The sequence below is a fragment of the Cetorhinus maximus genome, chromosome 13 (assembly GCF_964194155.1).
Source record: "Cetorhinus maximus chromosome 13, sCetMax3.hap1.1, whole genome shotgun sequence".
In the NCBI taxonomy this organism is placed as follows: domain Eukaryota; kingdom Metazoa; phylum Chordata; class Chondrichthyes; order Lamniformes; family Cetorhinidae; genus Cetorhinus; species Cetorhinus maximus.
Window position 1 is genome coordinate 42,460,986 of NC_135891.1, and position 22,097 is coordinate 42,483,082.

Below are 22,097 nucleotides of genomic sequence, written 5' to 3' on the forward strand. Positions count from 1 at the left end.
TGATGGAGGAGTCCGGGACATTATCTGTAAGGTATGATTCCGTGAGGATGACAATGTCAGGCTGTTGCTTGACTAGTCTGTGAGACAGCTCTCCCAATTTTGGCACTAGCCCCCAGATGTTAGGAAGGAGGACTTTGCAGGGTCAACAGGGCTGCGATTGCAATTGTCGTTTCCGGTGCCTAGGTCGATGCCGGGTGTTCCATCCGGTTTCACTGCCTTTTTGTGACTTTGTAGTGGTTTGTTACAACTGAGTGGTTTGCTAGGCCATTTCAGAGGGCATTTAGAGTCAACCACATTGCTGTGGGTCTGGAGTCACATGTAGGCCAGACCAGGTAAGATGACAGATTCCCTTTGCCCTGAACCAGATGGGTTTTTACAACAATGGTTTCCATGGCCATTAGACCTTTAATTCCAGATTTTTATTGAATTCAAATTCCACCATTTGCTGTGGTGGGATTCAAACCTGGGTCCTCAGAGCATTATCCTGGGTCTCTGGATTACTTTTCCAGCGCCTGCAGGAGTCTTCGAGGCCTGTGGCATTCTCAAACCAGTACCCAGCATTGGAGACTACTGGCAGTGATGACACTCGAAGGAGTGCAGTCCAGACCAGTGCACCAATGGTCAAGGTACTGCACAGGAAGGGGGGGCAGAAAACAGTAATGGTGTAGAAATGCAGTCATTCCATAGGAGATTCCATAGTTAGGGGAATAGACAGGCATTTCTGTAACTATCATGGTGTGTTGCCTCTCTGGTGAAGAATATCATGGAGAGTGCAGAATAACTCACTTCCTTCCTCATACAAGTTAAGTTGTGGTACACATCAGTACCAATGATAGACAGCAGACATTTGCGGGGGGGGATGTTAAAAAAATAGGACCTCAAAAGTTATAATCTCTGCATTACTCCCAATGCCACATGCCAGCAAGAGCAGAAATAGGAAGATAGGGAAGATCAATGTGTAGTTTGAGGCACGGGGTGGGGGGGCTTCACATGTTTGAGGCATTGAGACCAGTTCTAGGGCAGGAGACACCTATTCAAAAGGGACAGGTTGCACCTCAACTGGACAGGGAACAATGTCCTCACAAGGAGGTTCACTAATGTCTTGGTGAGGGTTTTAAACTAAACTGGCAGGGGAAGGTGGGCACTAGCATACAGGAGTAGAAAAAAAGAATTAAGTGCATAAAAGGAGTGAGTGTTGGGTAATACTAGAGAAGGACATAGTATCACATTAAACAGGAATGGACTAAGAATGGCTACAAGGATTACAAAGACAGGTTTAGAATGCAGAGAGTAGTGAATAAAGCTGATGAGCTACAAGCACAAATAGCTGTGTGGGAATATGATGTAGTGGTAATAACAGCAATGTGGCCGAAAAATGGGTGAGGAATGGGCGCTTAATATTCAAATGACAAAGTGCTCAGAAAAGATAAAAAATAAGAAAGGGTGGCAGTACTGATTAGGGAAGTCATTGTTGTGTTGGAAAGAGAGGATGTCCTGAGGGGGCAGGAAAGAAACATTTGGTTAGAGAAGCAAAAAAGGAATGATCATGCTACTGGGGTGTGTTCTATAGACCGTCAGTTGTGATAGAGAGATAGAGGAGCAAATCTGCAGGGAAATCAGATGCACAAGAACTACAGAGAGGTGATATTGGGGGATTTTGATTATCCAAATAATCGATTGGGATAATATTGGAGAGAAGGCAAAGGTAAGGGAGTAATTTCTGAACATGTTCAGGAGAACTTCCTTGACCAGTATGATTTTGTTCTAACAAGGAAGGAGGTAGTTCTGGATTTGGTGCTGGAAAATGAAGGGGGAAGAGTTGGGCAAGAGTGACAATCGTATCATAAGGTTTACATTAGCAATGGAGAAGAGCAAAGCACAATCTAAAGCAGGTTTCTGAATTGGAAGAGGGCTAACTTCAATGAGATGAAGGGGAATCTAGCCGGGGTAAAATGGAACCAAAGACTGTAATGGAACAATGGGTGATCTTCGAGGAGATGCTTCAGGTACAGATGAAATACATTCCAAAGATGAACAGCAGGAAGAAGCAAATCCTTGCCTCAATGGATGTTGAGGGACTTAGAGAATATGATGAAACAAACAAACAAACAAACAAAAAGGGTGTGAGGGTGTTTTATTCTTGTCAGGTGAATTCATCAAGCAAGAACCAGGTAAACTACCAGGTCAATGAGCTGAAAGCGGCAAAGAAGAGGAAAATATGAAAGGTAAAGAAAGTGTATAAGAATAGAATGGGAGTTAAATAAGAAGCCTAAAAATTTACCACTGTGTAAATAGTAAGCAGCTAATAAAAAGGGTGGGTCCTATTAGGGACAAAGAGGCCAATATATACTTAGAGGCACAGGACAAGGCTAGAATACGTGGTATTGGAATTTACGAAGGAAAGGGGTGCTTAAAAAAGTGGAAATGGAGGTGGTAGAGGTAACGGACGGGGTGAAAAATCGATAGGCAGGATGTACTGGAATGGCCGACTATGCTTAAAGCGGATAAGTCTGGGTGGCTTACATCCCAGGTTCCCAAGGGAAGTGAGGATGGAGGGAGCAGAAGGGCTTGCCATAACCTTTCAATCTTCTCTAGATACAGGGAAGGTGCAGGAGGACTGGAAATCAGCAAATGTGACACCCTTGTTCAAAAGGTATAAGGGCATATCTAGTTACTACAGGCTGGTCACTTTAACATTAGTGGTGGGTAATGTTTTGAAAACAATAAATCAGGAGAAAAAAGAATCAACAGGCCAATAGCGTTTGACTAGTCGAATTGAATTTTTTTTTAAATGACGGATGTTGCCCATATAGATTTTAACAAAGCATTTCAAGGAGCACCACATAAAAAGCTGGCTGACAAAAGAAAATGGGATTCATGGAAAATGAGGTTCATCCAAGTGTCAGCTTAGATAAAGGATTGGTTTAAGGACAGAAAGCAGTGAGCCGTGGTAATTAATTGTTTTTCAGACTGAAGGATGGTAGACGTTTGTATTCCTGAAGGGTCAGTGATAGGAGCACTACTTTTTTTTTTAAAAAGATATATGTAAATGTGAGGGAACTATTTTTTTAATGCAGTGAGCGGTAATGACCTGGAACCCGCTGTCTGGGAGAGTGGTGGAAGCAGAGACCGTCAACGATTTAAAAAGGAAATTAGATGGACACTTGAAGGAAGTAAACATACAGGGCTACAGGGATAGAGTAGGGAATGGGATAGATTGGATTGCTCTACAGAGAGCTGGCATGGAGTCAATGTGCAAAATGGATTCCTCCTGCGCTGCAATGATTCCATGACTATGCTATTCTTGGTACGGAAATGGGTCCATTCCACAAGTGGAATAATAAGTGAGCACAATGTCCACTGTACAAAACAATAATAGAGATCCTGAACTTATGAATGCACAGATGCTTAGCAGGCAATAATGTAGAAGTGGTCTTTTACACTGCTAAAACAACACTATTACACAACATTCTTGTACATCAGAACAAGGCACAATTTAGATTTAAAAAGGTGCTTAAATGCTGACCTGCTAGATTTTAGTTCAATAAAATACCATTGTTTGAGAAATACAGAAATATTTGAGGTTACAAAAAAATTGAAGGTTAAATTTCAGGAGCAAGGTTTGTTTCTAAAAACACTTCTATAAATTCTTAAATGTTTATATAATTAACTGCAAAAGTAAATAAATTTAGGATTTTTAAAACTGTTACATTTCACAAATGAATGAAGCAGCCAGAATTCTAATTTGTCTAAAATGAGGAGTGAGTGAGTTAGATTACTCAGTCAATACTGGAGATATTAAATCATCCATCACGCAAATGGTTGGACTGCTCATGCATATAATATGGGTACTGCATTGCTTTCTTAGGGACATCTCCAACACCAAACAAGTACAGCAAATCATGACTGTCAATTTTACCAATTAAAAAAAGGCTGAATGAATTTAGCATGGCTAACCTTGGTAAAGATTCGAAAGCCAGGGAATTTGTTGAAAAGTCTAATCTTTTATTACTAGCTCTCATGCACCAGGGGTTAAGCACAATAATTAGGTGCAGTGGTGAAGCTGTGTGTACAGCACAACATAGAAATCAGCATTAGCTGAGAGAGAAAAAACGCCAATCCTGTCATTTCTTATACAATAGGGATTTTCTTCTGTTTGTAAAAATTTAATGAAAACAGACGTGAGGGAGACTGCACTAATGGGAGATTCCATTTATTTTTATGAAATGAGCTCAAGAAAAAAACTAAAAAGAGATGCAAAACTTGATTCATGCATAGGCCTCATTTTTCAAAAGCTCCTCCCACTGCAAGATGATCTTGCCCAACGTGAGTCTCTGCTTTCAGAATGTGCCTGGTGCAGGTGCTGGTATTTCTCTGGTCTATAGCTCTTGCATAAATGAAAGTCAGCATATTAGGAGCCAAGTTCAATCCTATGCATACAAAGGCACGCACTTGCCATAAGATTACTGGACTGTGATTAGGAGGAAGAATTCAGGCAATAATGTGCAAAAAAAATGAGCATCATGATGCTTAGCAGTAAGTTTCACGTTTGATCACCAGATTGAAACTTATGTCAACTCCTAACTAATTATTAAGGGTACCATTTTGCACTCAATATATCATTACTATTGTATAGTATAAACATTAGATGCAAATTAGATGGCTGTTGCACGTAGTATGGTTCAGAATGTCCAGAGACCTCAAAATCAATGTCGAGACACCTCAAAATCAATCTAATTTCTTTTGCAATAACTGATCATCTGCCTTTTAAAACATGCCCATACTAGCATTTAATTCACACAATAAATTATTGGTGTGTAAATTATTTCTGCTTATCAATACATTGGTTTTGCACTTATTGCCATTTCTAAAATGGATTAGTGCTGCTACGGTTAATATACCGATGCTTACAGCATTAATTACATTCCTTTTTTAAATCTTGAGACTCACAATTTAAGCTTTGTAAGAATCCAAGTTCACATCTTTCAAACATATTAAAAAGTCAAAAGGAAAGTACCATTGTTTCATAACCATACATCAATTTATTACCTTCCAACGAGGCATGCAATCTCTTGGCTTCCAGTGACCACCAATCCGAATATAAGGATCCTTAGCATATAATTCCTGGATCTCTTCCAATGAAATTTCAGTCATGTTTACATCGATTGGGCCCTCTGTTTGGGAACATTTGAAATGAAAGGTCAAGCTGCTCCAAACGTGTCAGCAGTCTATGTTGACCACAGCATTAAGCAATTTTAGAACCAACAGCATACTACTACCCAAGGACACAGCTACAAGCCCAAAGCTCTGCATCAACATAGACAAAAGGATTGTGTACTACCAAAATGTGTAAGCCCATGGCTTAGCACATGCCTCACTCCTCCATCACTATCAATTTGTCAATGGGAGTGTAGGAAAAGGGTGCCAGGTACATTCCCAGGCATAGACCAGCAAGTAAAACTACAGCAGAGGGCTACCTAGATACTAATCATCAAAAAAAAAATGCACTAAACAGTTCCACAACTAACAGATTAATGAAAAGTTTTGTATAGTCTTACCATATCCAGCGAGAATGATGGTAAACAATCAGATAACTAATGTTGGGAGAAAGTTCCACAAACATACTCAGTTCTGGTGGAACACAGCATGTGAATGAAAGAGGCAAGGCTGAAGCATTTGCAATATCTTCAACCAAAAGTCCCAAGTCGATCTGACACTCCCTTCTCCCTAGGTCCCAATCATAGGTGCCAATGTCTTGCTAGTTTGCTCCTCTCCATGTGGCATCAAGAAACAGCTAAGTGTACGAGACACAAAATTAACAACTGTGGCAATATCCTAGATATAGTAAAGCCTTGCACACCAGAACTTGATACTTCCATTGTCAAACTATTCCAGAGCAGCTATGACACTACTGTCCACCCACTGACATTGGAAAATTGCTCAGGGTATGTCCTATACATAAAAAGCAGCAGAAACCAAACTCAAGCAATAACTGTCATCAGGTTCCCCCAATTATCAATAAAGTGATGAAAGGAATCTTTCCACCAAGCGACACCTACTCACTATTCCGCTCACCGAACTTCCATTTCAGTTCTTCCAAAACCACTTGGCTCCAGATCTTAGAGTCTTAAATAAGGAACGGATGCAAGGGCGATTACTAAAGGAGACAAGAATAACTGCATTTGACGTGGAGGAAGCATGGATACAAAGGAAGATGAGCAAAGTTGAGGTCAGTGGCAGGTGACTGTGGAAGTCTGCTAGTGACTGTAGTCATACCTTATGCATAAAAAAAGGATGGCTGCAATTATTAGACTCAATCATTGCAGCAAAAGTGCTTGGTCCAACCATCTTCAGCTGCATCATCACTGCCTTTTCCTCCATTATAATGTTAGAAAAAGTGGTACAGTTCAATGACAACTCTGCTGTATTCATAATCCATTCACAACTCCTTACATAATGAGGTAACATGTCAGCCTACAGCAGGACCATCCAAGTATGGGTCACAAGTGACAAGCAAGCTTTGCACCACACAAGTGCCAGGAAATGCCCATCTCCAACAAAAGGAAAACTACCTCTCGTCAGCCTTCAACACTGCCAGGTTTACCCATTAACATGAAACTTAACTGGTCCAACCACACCAACAACATAAGAGCAGGGCAAGATACTACATAATCTGCAATGAGTGGCACATGTCCCAACCCATCAAACCATTCATAAGGTTTGACTTAGGCAAGTGGTCAATGTTACACTATGTTTCTGGTGAGTGGTTATTATAATAAAACCCATGAAGCGTGACTCCATTTATGAATGAGTAGTCCACTTGATGGCCGCCCCTGCCACTGGACTCCATATCCATCCTCTCCTACTGTGCTGCAGTAATTATCTAAAGGATCCATTATGGCTTCACATTAACAACACCTCACAATTCTGTGGCCTCTACCATCAATAAAGGGCAACAGCAGAAAGGTCACTGGAACACCAAGTTCCTCTCCAAGTCTCTCACCATCCACATTTGGACATAGGCCACCATTTGCATCATTGTCAGCAAATCCTTGAGGTAGATATCCAATGTGGGATCAACATTAACACAATGACTGCAGTAGTTGAAGAAGGCTTCTCACTTTCTTCAAACAAGTAGGGATGGCAAATAAATGTTGTTTCGGCAGTGTCATCTATATATTTGGTAAAATCTTTATTTTAAACCAATGGTCTGATCTGTGGGTTTTTACGACAATGAGCAGCAGTTTCATGGTCATCAGACTTTTAATTTCAGCTTTTTATTGAATTCAAATTTTGCCACCTGTCATGGTGGGATTCGAACCCCAATCCCCAGAGCATTAACAAAAATACCTGGAAAAACTCAGCAGGTCTGACAGCATCTGCGGAGAGGGGTACAGTTAACGTTGGGTCCGAATGACTCTTCATCAGAACTAAGGAAAAATAGAAAATAGGTGAAATATAAGCTTATATTTCACCTTTTCTATTTTTCCTTAGCTCTGATGAAGAGTCATTCGGACTCGAAACGTTAACTGTATCCCTCTCCGCAGATGCTGTCAGACCTGCTGAGTTTTTCCACGTATTTTTGTTTTTGTTCTAGATTTCCAGCATCCGCAGTATTTTGCTTTTACCCCAGAGCATTACCCTGGGTATCTGGAATACGAGTCCAGTGACAATAGCACTATGCCACCGCCTCCCCATATAAATTTACCAAAACTAACTTTAAACAAATTATAGATCGTTTGGATCTCTATAAACTTCCATTGCAAACTTAATGCACCACATTTATGCTAATCGTGGCTTGAATTTGGTACAAAAATGTGTAAAATTAATATTCTACTGCTCTGCATCCAGAAAGACCAAGTAGGTAATTCCATGATTCTGTCATACTTTCTGACTGAATTCCAACAGCTGCAGCATCCCATAAAGCAATCACCAGGCATCTGCTTACCAGGGCAAGTACAGGCACCCTTGGGCCTTTTGAGGTGTGTTGTTTAAATATAAATGGAATTCTTTGCACGTCTGTTGCACAATTTTCTTCTCCCGCACCATCCCTCTACCTTGGTCTAGGCATGCTTTGGCCAACTACAACATCCCACTGTTGTTTTATGACTATTGGAAGCCATAATTAGTATAAATCTATACAAAGCAGGAAGAGGTCTATGTGATGTCGTACATTAATTTATTGAGTCAAAAGGAAGTGTAATCTTAACAAGCGTCTTCCTTTACAAAATGTAATCAACATTTTCTTTTGGGTTTATTTTTAACACTACATACAGTAGTGACAAATTATAGATTTCCATGCATATATTCTATTGTTTTAGTTTCCATGCTCAAATATTGTGGTATTTCTGTAGTAGAGAAAAACCTAGCTATAACTTTGAATGGATAAAATAATTCTTATTTAGGTTAATTCCAACAGCCATTTGATGTCTCAACAGATTTACACTAAGTTGACTTGTTCATATACTCACTCATAGAAGGAAGTCTTTCAGGGCACATGAGGTTTGCTTGGTAGGTAAAATCTTCAGGAAGAAATGTTGTGGTTTGTAGATAAGTTTCACTATGGTTTAAATCATCTGGATAATCTGAGAAGAAAGTTGAGAGCACAGTAAATTTCAGATCTTCTGGCATGTCACAGTAAAGCTGCAACACATACATTGATGTCAGGATTGCAGGCAAGTACCAATGTTATGTTAAATATAAAACATGTTACTTGCCATTCGAAATATTTCTAATTTCACTACAGCAAGGTGTTGCAGTCCATTAGACTTTAATGATATCCAAGTGTTTATTATCCATCTGTTATATACGTGCAATGATTTAGTGCGAGTATAAATAATGTTTCCCTACTTTATGCATATATTGACTTTCTGCTAACAAATGGCAAAAAAATACATTTTTGAGTAGTCTGGAATAATTACACGATCACCGTGATTCTCAACTTCATTGGGCACAAAATACACTTGGAAATATTTTCAGAATATGGGGAAGTTGCTAACAGGCATGGCTAAAGGAAATGGCCTCTTCAAAATGGATTTGGATTGGAGCGCTAATGGTGAAACTGGCCTACTTTTGGGTAATCCTATTCTGACAATATTGTCAGCCAATTCACAACCTACTGATGAGGCTCGGCCATAAGCATGCTGAAAACCACCATGCTCCAGGTCCTCACTGTGTAACAAGGGATTTGTGGAAAGAGAGATAAATCATAAATCAATTAAAAAAAAGACCAGCCACCAACCACAAAATTTAAAACTGAAATATCCTGTCAAAGGTTTTGTAACACTTTTCTAGTTAGTCAAGTTGTTTTTCTAATTCATTCATGAGATCTGGGCACTGGCTAGGTGAGTATTTATTGCCCATCCCTAGTTGCCATTGAGAAGGTGGTGGTAAGCTGCTTTCTTGAACCGCTGCAGTCTATGTCGTGTAGGTACACCCAGTGCTGTTAGGAAGGGAGTTTCAGGATTTTGACCCAGTGACAGTGAGGAAACGGCAATATGTTTCCAAGTCAGGACGGTGAGTGGTTTGAAGGGGAACATCCCATCTGTCTGCTACCCTTGTCCTTGATAGTGATAGTGGTGGTGGGTTTGGAAAGTGCTGTCTAAGAAGCCTTGGTGAGTTCCTGCAGTGGACCTTGTAGATGGTATACACTGCTGCCACTGTGCATCGGGGGTGGAGGGAGTGAATGTTTGTGGATGTGGTGCCAATCAAGTGGGCTGCTTTATCCTGGATGGCATCAAGCTTCGAGTGCTGTTGGAGCTGCACTCATCCAGGCAAGTGGAGGGCATTCCATCGCACTCCTGACTTGTGCCTTGTAGATGGTGAACAGGCTTTGGAGAGTCAGGAGGTGAGCTACTCGCCACAGGATTCCAAGCCACTGGCCAGCCCTTGTAGCCGCAGTATTTTTATGGCTGGTCCAGTTCAGTTCTTGGTCAATGGTAACCCCCAGGATGTTGATAGTAGGGGATTCAGCAATGGTAATGCCATTGAATGTCAAGGAGTAATGGTTAGATTCTCTTTTGTTGGAGATGGTCACTGCTTGGCATGTGTGGCGCGAATGTTACTTGCCACTTGTCAGCCCAAGCCTGGATATTGTTCGGGTCTTGCTACATTTGGACATGGACTGTTTCAGTATCTGAAGAGTCGTAAACGGTGCTGAACATGGTTTGCTGATGATTGCGCATCCCCACTTCCGACGTTATGATGGACGGTTGGTCATTGATGAAGCAGCTGCAGAAGATTGGGCCTGGGACACTACCCTGAGGAACTCCTGCAGCGATGTCCTCGAGCTGAAATGATTGACCTCCAACAACTGCAACTATCTTCCTTTGTGCTCGGTATGGCTCTAACCAGCGGAGAATTTTCCCCTCCGATTCCCATTGATCCCAGTTTTGCTGGGGCTCCCTGATGTCACACTTGATCAAATGTTGCCTTGATGTGAGGGGCAGTCACTCCCACCTCACCTCTGGAGTTCAGCATTTTTGTCGATGTTTGAACCAAGGCTGTAATGGGGTCAGGAGCTGAGTAGCCATGGCGGAACCCAAACTGAGTGTCAGTGAGCAGGCAATTGCTAAGCAAGTACCGCTTGATAGCACTATTGATGACCCCTTCCATTACTCTATTGATAATCGAAAATAGACTGATGGGGCAGTAATTGGCAGGATTGAATTTGTCCTCTTTGTGTATAGGACATATCTGGGCAATTTTCCACATTGCCAGGTAGATGCCAGTGTCGTAGCTGTACTGGAACAGCTTGGCTAGGGGCACGGCAAGTTCTGGAGCACAAGTCTGCAGTATTATTGCCAGAATATTGACAGGGCCCATAGCCTTTGCAGTATCCAGTGCATCCAGTCGTTCCTTCACATCACATGGAGTGAATCAAATTGGCTGAAGTCTAGCATCTGTGATGCTAGGGACCTCTGGAGGGGGCAGAGATGGATCATCTACACAGCACTTCTGGCTGAAGATTGTAGCAAATGCTTCAGCCTTATCTTTTGCACTGATGTGCTGGGCTCCCCCATCATTGAGGATGGGGACATTTGTGGTGCCTCCTCCTCCAGCGAGTTGTTTAAATTGTCCACCAATGGATGTGGCCGGACTGCAGAGCTTAGCTCTGACCCACTGGTTGTGGGATTGCGTAGCTCTGTCTATCACTTGCTGCTTATGCTGTTTGGCATGCAAGTAGTCCTGTGTTATAGCTTCACAAGGTTGACACCTCATTTTTTGGTAAGCTTGGTGCTGCTCCTGGCCTGCCCTCCTGTATTCTTCACTGAACCAGAGTTGATCCCCTGGCTTGGTGGTGATGGCAGAGTGGGGGATATGCCAGGCCATGAGGTTACACATCGTGGTCGAGTACAATTCTGCTGCTCCTGATGGCCCACAGTGCATCATGGTTGTCCAGACTTGGGTTGCTAGATCTGTTCGACATCTATCCCATTTAGCACGGTGGTAGTGCCACACAACACGATGGAGGATATCCTCAATGCGAAGACGGGACTTTATCTCCACATGGACTGCGCGGTGGTCATTCCCACCAATACTGTCATGCGCAGATGCATCTGTAGCAGGCAGATTGTTGAGGATGGAGGTCATGTCTTATTGGTTTCCTCACCATCTGTTGCAGACCCAGTCCAGCAGCTATGTCATTCACGATCCAGCCAGCTCAGTCAGTAACCCTGCTTCCAAACCACTCTTGGTAATGAACATTGAAGTCTCCCACCCAGAATACATTCACCCTCAGTGCTTCCTCTAAGTGGTGTTCAACATGGAGCAGCACTGATTCATCAGGGAGGGCAGTACATGGTAAAGCAGGTGGTTTCCTTGCCCATGTTTGACCTGATGCTAAAAGACTCCATGCAATCCATGTTGAGGACTCCCAAGGCAACACCCGCCTGACTGTATACCACTGTGCCACCACCTCTGGTGGGTCTGTCCTGCCGTTGGGACAGGGCATACCCAGGGATGGCGATGGTGGTGTCTCGACCATTGTCTGTAAGATATGATTCTGTGAGTATGACAATGTCAGTCTGTTACTTGACTAGTCTGTGAGACAGGTCTCCCAATTTTGGCAACAGCCCCCTGCCCCCCGAGGTTCATAAGGAACATTTTGCAGGGTCAACAGGGCAGGGTTTGCCATTGTCATTTCCGGTCCCTAGGTTGTTCCTGGGTGGTCCATCCGGTTCCATTCCTTTTAGGCTTTTTAGCCATTTCTGTGGGTCTGGACCAGGTAAGGATGGCAGGTTTCCTTCCCTAAAGGACTTTAGTGAACCAGATGGGTTTTTATGACAATCGACAATGGTTTCATGGTCATCATTAGACTTGTAATTCCAGATTTTTATTGAATTCAAATTTCACCATCTGCCATGGTGGGATTTGAACCCCAGAGCATCACTCTGGGTCTCTGGATTACTAGTCTAGCAACAATACCACTATGCCACCTTCTTCCAGCACTCCTGTTCTATGACTTTTTATAATGATAGAAAAATGCAAGGCGGCGTGGATCTATTGAGTACCAAGCTAACTGACCACAATTCTTACCGATACCTTGTGCCCAGGACCTGATGGTTTCCAATCCAGACTGCTAAAAAGTGGAGGGGTGCATTAGTAATAAACCTCCAAAAGAACTTGCAATTTGGGATTTGTGCTATTGGATTGGAAAAATTGCTGAAGTCCATTTTTTTTTAAGAACAGAGGAAGAGAGAAATTAGGCAATTACAGACCTGTCAGTCTAATGTTACCTCTCAGGGTATTACTGAAATGGAACATGAGGGGATTGTGAATGAACAGGTCAAAATGTAACAGTACACATTTGTGAAGGGCAAGTTATGGCTGAATAATCTAATACTGAATATTTTTGAGGAGGTCACTAATACAGTGGATAAAACTGCCTCCATGGATATTATATGATAAGGTTCCACACAAAAAGATTGGTTAAAAAAATGGAAGTGTGCAGAATTGGAGGTAACCTTGCATTTTGGGTTAGAAACTGCTGGGGGAGTGAGAAGGAGAGAAATAAATACCACACGCACATTGACAGGACATGCCATGTGGTGTTTCTCAGGGATCTGTACTGGGGCCTCAAACTTTTGAAAACCATATTTGTCCATAATCAGCATGAAGGAACAGTGAATTGTATATCCAATTTTGTAGGCAGCACAGTAAGTAGGACAGGTGGGAATACAAAGGGATGTAGGCAGATTAACAAGAGTTTTTTTTTCCTGTCATTATTGAAGTTCAATATCTGAGAGGTCATTCACTCTGCTAATTCAAGCAGATGTGCTCCCATTCTTCTTCGCATCGTCTATATTTCGAGCTGATCTTGCTTGGACCAAGGAAATATTCTTTACATTTCATGATAGCTAAATTCCCCTCATATGCTTGTGAGTCTGGAATGTATTTCACCACTAAGATTCGATTCCATTGATTTATTTTTCACTTGGGTCTTTGAGATCCTTTGGGTTGTCACTGTGACTTTTCCAAACTAGAGGAGATCCCTTTCTTGTGGTTCATTGAATTCCTTCTGTAGTGTTGTACGCCACCAAGGGGCAACTTGTCAGCCCCAGATAATAGGTCATCAGATCATATGCTGCTTGGTTTGAATAGGTAACAGGCTGTAATAACACTTCCCTCCCCTTCCTTGGCCTCTCTGTCTTCATTTCCAGCGATAGCCTCTCCACCAATATTCATTACAAGCCCACTAAATCCCACAGCTGCCTCAACTACAGCTCCTCACACCCTGCTTCCTGTAAGGGCTCCATCCCATTCTCTCAGTTCCTCTGCCTTTGTTGCATCTGTTCCAATGATGCCACTTTCCAAAATGGTGCTTCTGACATGTCTTCCTTTCTCCTTAACCGAGGTTTCCCACCCACTATAGTAGTTGGTAGGGCCCTCAACAGTGTATGACCCATCTCTGGCGCCTCTGCCCTCACACCTTCCTCTCCCTCCCAGAACCATGATGGGGTCCCCCTTGTCCTCACTTTTCACCCCACCAGCCTCTGCATTCAAGGGATCATCCTCCGCCATTTCCGCCAACTCCAGCATGATGCCACCGCCAAACACATCTTTCCTTCAATCCCCCAGTCAGCATTCCATAGGGACTGTTCCCTCTGGGACAGCCTGGTCCACTCCTCCATCATCCCCAACACCTCATCCCCCTCCCAAGGCACCTTCCCATACAAATCGCAGAAGGTACAACACCTGCCTCTTTACCTCACCATTCAAGGGCCAAACACTCCTTTCAGGTGAAGCAGTGCTTCACTTGCATTTCCTTTAATTTGGCCTATGGCCTTCGTTGCTCCCAATGTGGTCTCCTCTACATTGCAGAGACCAAATACAGACTGGGTGACCGCTTTGCAGAACACCTTCGGTCTGACCGCAAGCATGACCCAGACCTTCCTGTCGCTAGCCATTTCAACACACCTCATGTGCTCTCATACCCACATGTCCGTCCCTGGCCTGCTGCAATGTTCTAGTGAAGCCCAACGCACACTGGAGGAACAGCACCTCATCTTCTGATTAGGCACTTTACAGCCTTCCGGACTTACATTGAGTTCAACAACTTCAGACCATGAACACACTCCTCCATCCTCACCCCTTTTTTATCCCTCTTTTTCAATATTCATTTTTATTTTTTAATTTTTATTTTTTATCCACTTATTTTTATTTTCATTTTTATTCATTGTTTTATCCTCACCTTTTATCCTATTTTTGATCTTTTTTTCCCTCCCCCGACCCCACACCAAGAAGGGCCATCTGTCACTTGTTCATGTTGTTCTTCTCTAGTCCTGCTATTACCACATTCTGCTTTCTGACCTTAATGTCACCATCAGCACCTCCTTTAGCCAGCACCACTACCATTAACACCCCTTTTTCCTTTTGTTCATGACATCTTTGTCAATCTCTCCTTTGCCTCCACCTATCACTGGCCTTCTATCCAGCTTCACCTGCTAACGTAAGTAAAAGATTGGAAACTAGACTTTCTTCAGACAAAAGACTATATATGGAGTTAATCCAAACCATCCTCAAAGTTAACTTTGGAGAATGGCTTAATCAAAATGTAGAGTTTCGATATGATGACCCACCGGTGTTTTCTGAGAGTGAACACTATGAGCAATGGAAGAATGAAGTAACTGTGTGGACACGGGTTACGCCCTTACCGAAGGAAAAACAGGGAGATCTATCAGAAAGATGACTTAAGTGCTTACGAAGCGTGGTCAGATTTTGCCAAATTTAGAAAGTTGGAGGATAGCTCCATAAAAGATTACATAATGGAATTCAGTCAATTATATGCAAGATTGCAAACGTTCTGTCTAGCAATTCCCCTATCAGTGCTGGCATTTAAGTTACTAGACTGTGCTAAGGTATCAAATGTAGACAGACTTCTAGTTTTGATGAGAGTTAATTTTGCGGAGAGACAAACTGCTAGAACAGATGTAAGCAGCTCTAAACAAAATTTCTCGGAAAACATTCCTTTCCAGCAGCGTTCACGGCACAAATGGGTCATTTGGTGGCAAGGCAGGAAACGGAGGATACAATGTTAATGGGATGGTGAGATCGTCTAGAACCAGGACGCAGGCGTCAGTACGAAAGGAGATTTGTAACTAGAAACAATGAGGACAGAAACAGGGGAAAAGAATTGGGGAATTACAACAAAAGGATGAACCCCAGAAATGCCCAGGGTGTGGCCAATCGGTGTTTTAGACATGTGATTCAAAATGCAATGAACTGTCTTAAACAATATAATGTGTTCAAAATTGAACATGAGACAGAAGACTCGGAAGAAGATGATGGGGACATTGACCAAAGAGAGGGCATTGTATTAGTTACAAGAAGTTTCAGCCTGGTGATGATTTTTTTTTTAAAAAGTCATTCATGGGATGTGGGCTTCACTGGGTGGGCCAGCATTTATTGCCCATCCCTGGTTGCCCTTGAGTAGGGGTGGACTTGAGAAGGAATGTCTTGAATGCAGAGTCCTTCAACTGTGCAGCGCTAGATAGCGGATGCACATCTACAGCCTGGAATAGATTGGTTAAAATGTTACCTGGACCCCTTAAATGACAAGGATCAGAATAAGGTTAAGGAATTTGAGAGTTCCACCAGCTTTAAATTTGGAAATGGCAATACCTTAAAATCTTCAAAAAGGGTAGTGAATCCCTGCAAGATAGCTGGAGTCAAATCATTTCATCAGTATGGACATAGTGTCTAGCGAAATACCATTACTGTTGAACAGGTCATCGGTGAAGAAAGCACAAACGAAGCTGGACATGGAGAACGACAAGGTGATTGTATTTGGAAAACATGTGAATTTACAATTTATGCTATCTGGAATCTATTGTATTCCTTTCACGAAACCTAACTTTTCCACTAAGGAGATTAAAGATGTGTTATTAACGTCAGGGGATAGGAATTTTAACAAAAAGCTAATTGAGGTTGAAAATGCATCGGCAGTTTGCCCAGCCTTCTTTGCAAAGATTAAAAATTTTGCTAAGGGATGGAACTTATAGAGGAGATAAGCGATAGATGTGATATATTTAAGAAATACAGAAGGACACCGTCGCATCTACCCTTAGCGGGGGATTTCAATAAAGTTGTGGTGATGGATTTAAAGGTGTGGGGTAAAGAAGAGAACATTTTTATTTTACATTTCGTAGATTTGGCCACAAGGTTTGGCCAGTCGACAATCATACACAGCAAAGAAAAGAAAATAATAGTGGATCAGATAATGGAAAAGTTGACAGGGACCGGATTGGGACCACTGGCAAAATTATTTGCTGATAATGGGGGCGGGGGGGAGAGATTGCTAACCATGAGTTTTGGGATATGTGCAAAAACATGAAAAGTCATAAATACAGCAGCAGAGCGCCCTTTCACTATCGGAGTGTGTGAAAAGAATCAGGTGGTGATAGATGAGACGCTTTGTAAAATATTAGTGAATAGGCCAAGCTGTAAATTAATATCATGGGTGTCCATGCCAAAAATTCACTGCAGATGGGTGGGGACTATAGTCCATATCAGTTGGTTTTTGGTAGAAACCCAAAAATTCCTTCAGCCCCGAGTGATCATCCCCCAGCTTAGGAGGGTACTACGATTAGCTTCACCTTTTGAGCATTTAAATGCACTACATGCAAGTAGAAGAGTTTTCCTTAAAGCCAAAGTTTCAGAAGGAATTCAGCAATCTCTAAGACGCAAAGACCATCGGAAACTACTTTTAATCAGGAGACATTTCTTACTATAAAAGAGGAGGGCTTAACAAGTGGAAAAGCCTGAAAAAGGTTACAGGTAAAGATGGTAAAACAGTCATTTTACAGCATGGGAACCAGACTATTCGGGTACACTCATCGAGGTTAGTTGGCGCAGACTACAAATTTGCAGTTCCGCAAAGGGCTATAGGAAGGATGAGGAACCATATACTTCTCATACCCATTATGTTTTATGATTGTAGACCAGGTTGCTGAGGTTGACAGAATATCTGAAGATGGGCACAGTAATTCGGACAAACAAGGTGAAGCGATTTGTCCCAGAGGACAATTGCCGAAAGCTGGCACTAAAGTTACATACTTGCCAAAAGGGGCCAGTCAATGGAGGGGTGCAATGATTGTACATAGAGCAGAGGCCGCCACGGGAAAATACAAAAACCGGTTATATGTACGAGAGAGGGGACAAGAGGTTAGGCCTATGGATTGGGAATATGAAATACAAAAATGGAAGGCACACATCACAAGGGTACCTTTAAGGTTTTACCTCCTAGATTTGTACATTGATTCCAAGGAGTGGAGGAATGATAAACAGAAAAATAATTAAGATAAGACTTCTGCTCCTAAAGAAACTTTATAACATAATCAGGAGGCTAAATCCACTGTTGACTTTCTCACCTGTACCTTCCCAGGAGCTTACTCAAGGGATTAACAAGTGCTCCCTTGTGATAATTTGCTTAACGCATATAATGCACTTTGCAAATTCTCTTTGGAAAAGGTGTTGGATATCACAACATCAGTTAACAAACCAAAGCAAATATAATTGCAATTAATGATATGAGCCACAACTCAGCAAACACACAAGAAACATTGAAGGTTATAAACAATTGTCCTTCATAGTCTTCAATGACAAGAATTGCTATTTAAAAATATTGATCAAATTTGTTTCTGAACAATAAATGTGATCAATTTTCATCCTAATAAAAATAAAAATACCTGGAAAAACTCAGCAGGTCTGGCAGCATCTGTGGAGGGGAACACATTTAACGTTTCGAGTCCGTATGACTCTTCAACAGAACTGGACTTCCATCACGTCCAGATAGCTGGAGCACTGTCTATAGACTCTCGTTGCAGGATAACAGAGTCTTCTGCGGACCCTTCAGTCTTGTGCTTCCTGCTGGCACTGCACCCCATTTGGCTGCGCCTCTTTCCACAAACCGCTCTCTGGGATGCTGCCTACAGATTCCAGCCCCCCCTTTCTCTTCTGGCCCTCTCACCCTCTTCAGAGAGTAAGTCCCTCCAGCAGAGTAGACAATCCCCATTTGCTGGAATACAGATGGCACAGGATAGTGCCCTGAATGGTGCACTCGGCAGAGAGCCTCTAAGAAAACTTGTAAGCCAAAGAGTCCTCCGGAAAACACAAAATGCAAGTAACTGTCAGAAAAGCACCTACAACCAACTCCCACCTAAACTCCTACCTATCCACATAGCCATGGCTCTGATCAACTTTCATCCTGCCTGGATTGAGTGTCACTTAACAGGATGGCCATCTGCCCGTGTGGCCTGTGTGCTGATTGCAAAATCGCACGGGTCACATAAAATTTCAATCAATTAATTTTACATTTAATTATTGATGGGCATGCTTCCCCCCCCACCCCACCCTGCCCTGTGTATGCCCACCGACCGTAATATGACGTGATGGCGCAATGACGTCAGAACGCATTCCCGACATTTTCTCGTGCAATTTCACGTGAGGTCAAGTTGGCCTTGTGCCCGATCCTGCAACTTAAAAATCTGGCCATGGAATCAAAGTGTGCCAATGGGAAACTATTCTCACTGAATTCCTAGTTCATCTCAAAAGATAGTGGAATTGAGAGGGTTACCAATTTCTAGAACATTCATAGATGACAACACTTCTAGGCAGGAATGATATCAAAACATTAATGGCAAATTAATGTTTCCATTAGATTAGCTCTGGTTGACTTTGGCCTTTGATATGTGGGCAAACCAATTTGCTTTATTTTTATGGAGCTTTTGAAGGCTGCTGGAACAGGGGACTGGAACAGAGGTGCCATCAATTGGAAAGACCAAGTTTGGATTGCCTACTATGATTGGGATAGCTTGCTTAAACTCTCAGTAAGTTTTCCTGTTAGATGCACAAGGACAAAATATTGAATGAAAAACACTTGGAAAGAAGAAGTGTGAAGTTGAGAATGGAGAAATTGAATCCATCACCTAGTGGCAGTCAAAGCAAATGGCAGTGCTTAATGCCAAACTGAACCAGCCAATAATGTACAAGAACCCAGTATCTGAATTATAGCTTGTGATTTGGCAACACAATATGTCAATGTCAGACTTCATACACGGCTAACTTGCAAATAACCAGCAGAGTTGATAAAGGGGAACAGTAGATGTATGTATTTTTATTTCCAGAAGGCATTCAATAAGGTGTCACATAAAAGGTTATTGCACAAGATGGGAGCTCATGGTATTGGGAATAATGTATTAGCATGGATTGAGGAATGGTTAACACAAAGAGAGAGAGTCAGGATTAATGGGTCTTTTTCAGGTTGGAAAGATGCAACTAGTGGAGTGCCACAAGGATCAGTCCTAGAGCCTCAATTATTTACTATCTATATTAATGACTCGGAGGAGTGGGCAGAGTGTAATGCATCCAAATTTGATGATACAAAAATAGGTGGGAAGTCATATTGTGATGAGGATATAAGGAATCTGCAAGGGGATATAGATAGGGTGAGTGAGTGGGAAAAAACTTGGCAGATGGAGTTTAATGTAAGAACGTGTGAGGTCATGCACCTTGGTAGGAAAAATAAAAAGACAGACTATTATTTAAATGGAAAGGTGCTCCAAAAAAGTTCAACACAGAGGGATCTGGGTGTTCTTGTGCATGAAACACAAAAAGTTAGCATGCAGGTGCAGCAAGAAGGCAAATGGAATTTTGGTCTGTATGCTAGGGGGTTGGAATTTAAGAATAGGGAAGTCTTGTTACAACTCTACAGGGTGTTGGTGAGGCTGCACCTGGAGTACTATATACAGTTTTGGTCCCCTTATTTAAGAAAGGATATACTTGCATTGGAGACAGTTGAAGAGAGATTCACTAGGCCGATTCCTGGGATGAAGGGGTTGACTTACCAAGAACGGCTAAAAGGTTAGGCCTTTATTAGGCTCAGCGGCAGGAGTGAGAGCAGCCCTCGGTGAAAACAGCATGGAGAGTGAATAACGAGCGGGGAGGGAGAGAGGGACAGGAGTCCCAACCAGCGATCCGAACCAACACTGAAAAAACAAAGTGTTATGTAACAGGAGAGCAGGCAGGTGATTGGCTGGTGAATATTTCAGCTTTTAGCTTTGTTTTAGATTTAAATGAGGTGCTGGGTAACTATCACTTGATTACTAAATTAGTAACACAAGGATAGGGGGAAATTAAATAAATAATAGAGGTGAAACAAAGCAAAAAGAACGGGAATGGACCAGCTGTATAAAGAACAGGAATTTACCTGAGAGGGAGGGGAGCAGCTGTATAAAGAGCGGAGCGGTGTTTACCTGTGAGGGAGCCAGTTCTCACCCAGATACTCGAAAGGAGTGATGTCAGGACATCGGAGAGAGCTTATTGGTAAGTAGTGGGTAAGTTGTTTTTTTTTCCACTTTAAAGCGATATTACAGAAGGTAAGAGTTTCAGCATGTGTTTTTTTTAAATGAAAAACTAAATAGTTTTCTATTTGGCTTAAATTTAAGAAAATAGTCTTTTAATTAAAAACAAACAATATGACAATATGGGAGCTCAGGCCTGTGTGCTGTATGGCCTGCAGCATGTGGGAATTCTTAGACACTCCTTGCAGTTTGGATGACCACATGTAGGAAGTGCCACTGGCTTGACCAGCTTGAGCAACGGGTTTCGGAGCTTGTGCGTCAGCTGGAAACACAGCGGGGCATCCACGAGGCTGAGGGTTACGTGGATAGCATGTTTTTAGATGTGGTCATTCCGCAGCTTAAAGAAGTGCGGTCAGAGAGGGAATGGGTGACCACCAGTCAGAAGAATGGAAGCAGGCAGGTAGTCAGGAAAGCCCCAGACTGCATCTTACTCAAGAGCCATTTTTGTGTGTTGGAAAACGGTGAGGGTGAAAGTTCCTCTGGAGTGTGCAGCCAGAGCCAAGTTCACAGCACTATGGGTGGCTCAGCTGCACAAGTGGGGAGGAGGAAGTGTGCAAGAGCAATAGCGGTAAGAGACTCATTAGTGAGGGGTACAGACAGGCACTTCTGTGGCCGCAGATGTGACTCCAGGATGGTTTGCTGCCTCCCTAGTGCCAGGGTCAAGGATGTCTCAGAATAGCTGCAGGGCATTCTGAAGGGGGAGGGCAAATAGTCATGGTTGTGGTTCACATTAGTACCAACAACATAAGTATAAAGAGGGATGAGGTCCTGCAACAAGAATTTAGGGAGCTATGTAGCAGATTAAAGAGTAGGGCCTCAAAGGTTGTAATCTCTGGATTATTCCCTGTGCCACATGCTAGTGAGTATAGGAAAAGGAGGAGAGAGAGGATGAATGCGTGGCTGAAGAGATGGTGCAGGAGGGAGGGCTTTAGTTTCCTGGATCACTGGGTCTATTTCTGGTGAAAGTGGGGCCTGTAAAAGTCTGATGAGTTGTACCTGAACCGGAACAGGGCCAACATCCTTGCAGGGAAGCTTGCAAGTGCTGTTGAGGGGGCGGTTTAAACTAATTTGGCAAGGGGGTGGGATACAGAGTGGAGGTACAGTAGGAGTTGATGCACAGCCAAATATAAAAGAGAAACTAAGTCAGTCTGGAAGACAGAGCAAATAGAAACTTGTTAAGGTGCAAGGGAATAATACAAGACTGGATTGCATCTATTTTAACACAAGGAGTCTTAC

General features: G+C 42.5%; 1 protein-coding gene across 2 annotated transcripts in view; it reads right to left on the bottom strand.

The window, feature by feature from the left end:
* Nucleotides 1-22,097, bottom strand: part of LOC144688573 (beta-1,4-galactosyltransferase 5-like) — a 97,341-nt gene that overhangs the window by 15,789 nt on the left and 59,455 nt on the right. For both annotated transcript variants that reach the window (XM_078555310.1, XM_078555309.1), the window contains exons 3-4: nucleotides 8,472-8,585; nucleotides 5,050-5,174 (exon numbers count right to left, since the gene is read on the bottom strand). In XM_078555310.1, the coding sequence (XP_078411436.1) occupies nucleotides 5,050-5,174; nucleotides 8,472-8,585 (239 nt within the window). The remainder of the gene's footprint in view (nucleotides 1-5,049; nucleotides 5,175-8,471; nucleotides 8,586-22,097) is intronic.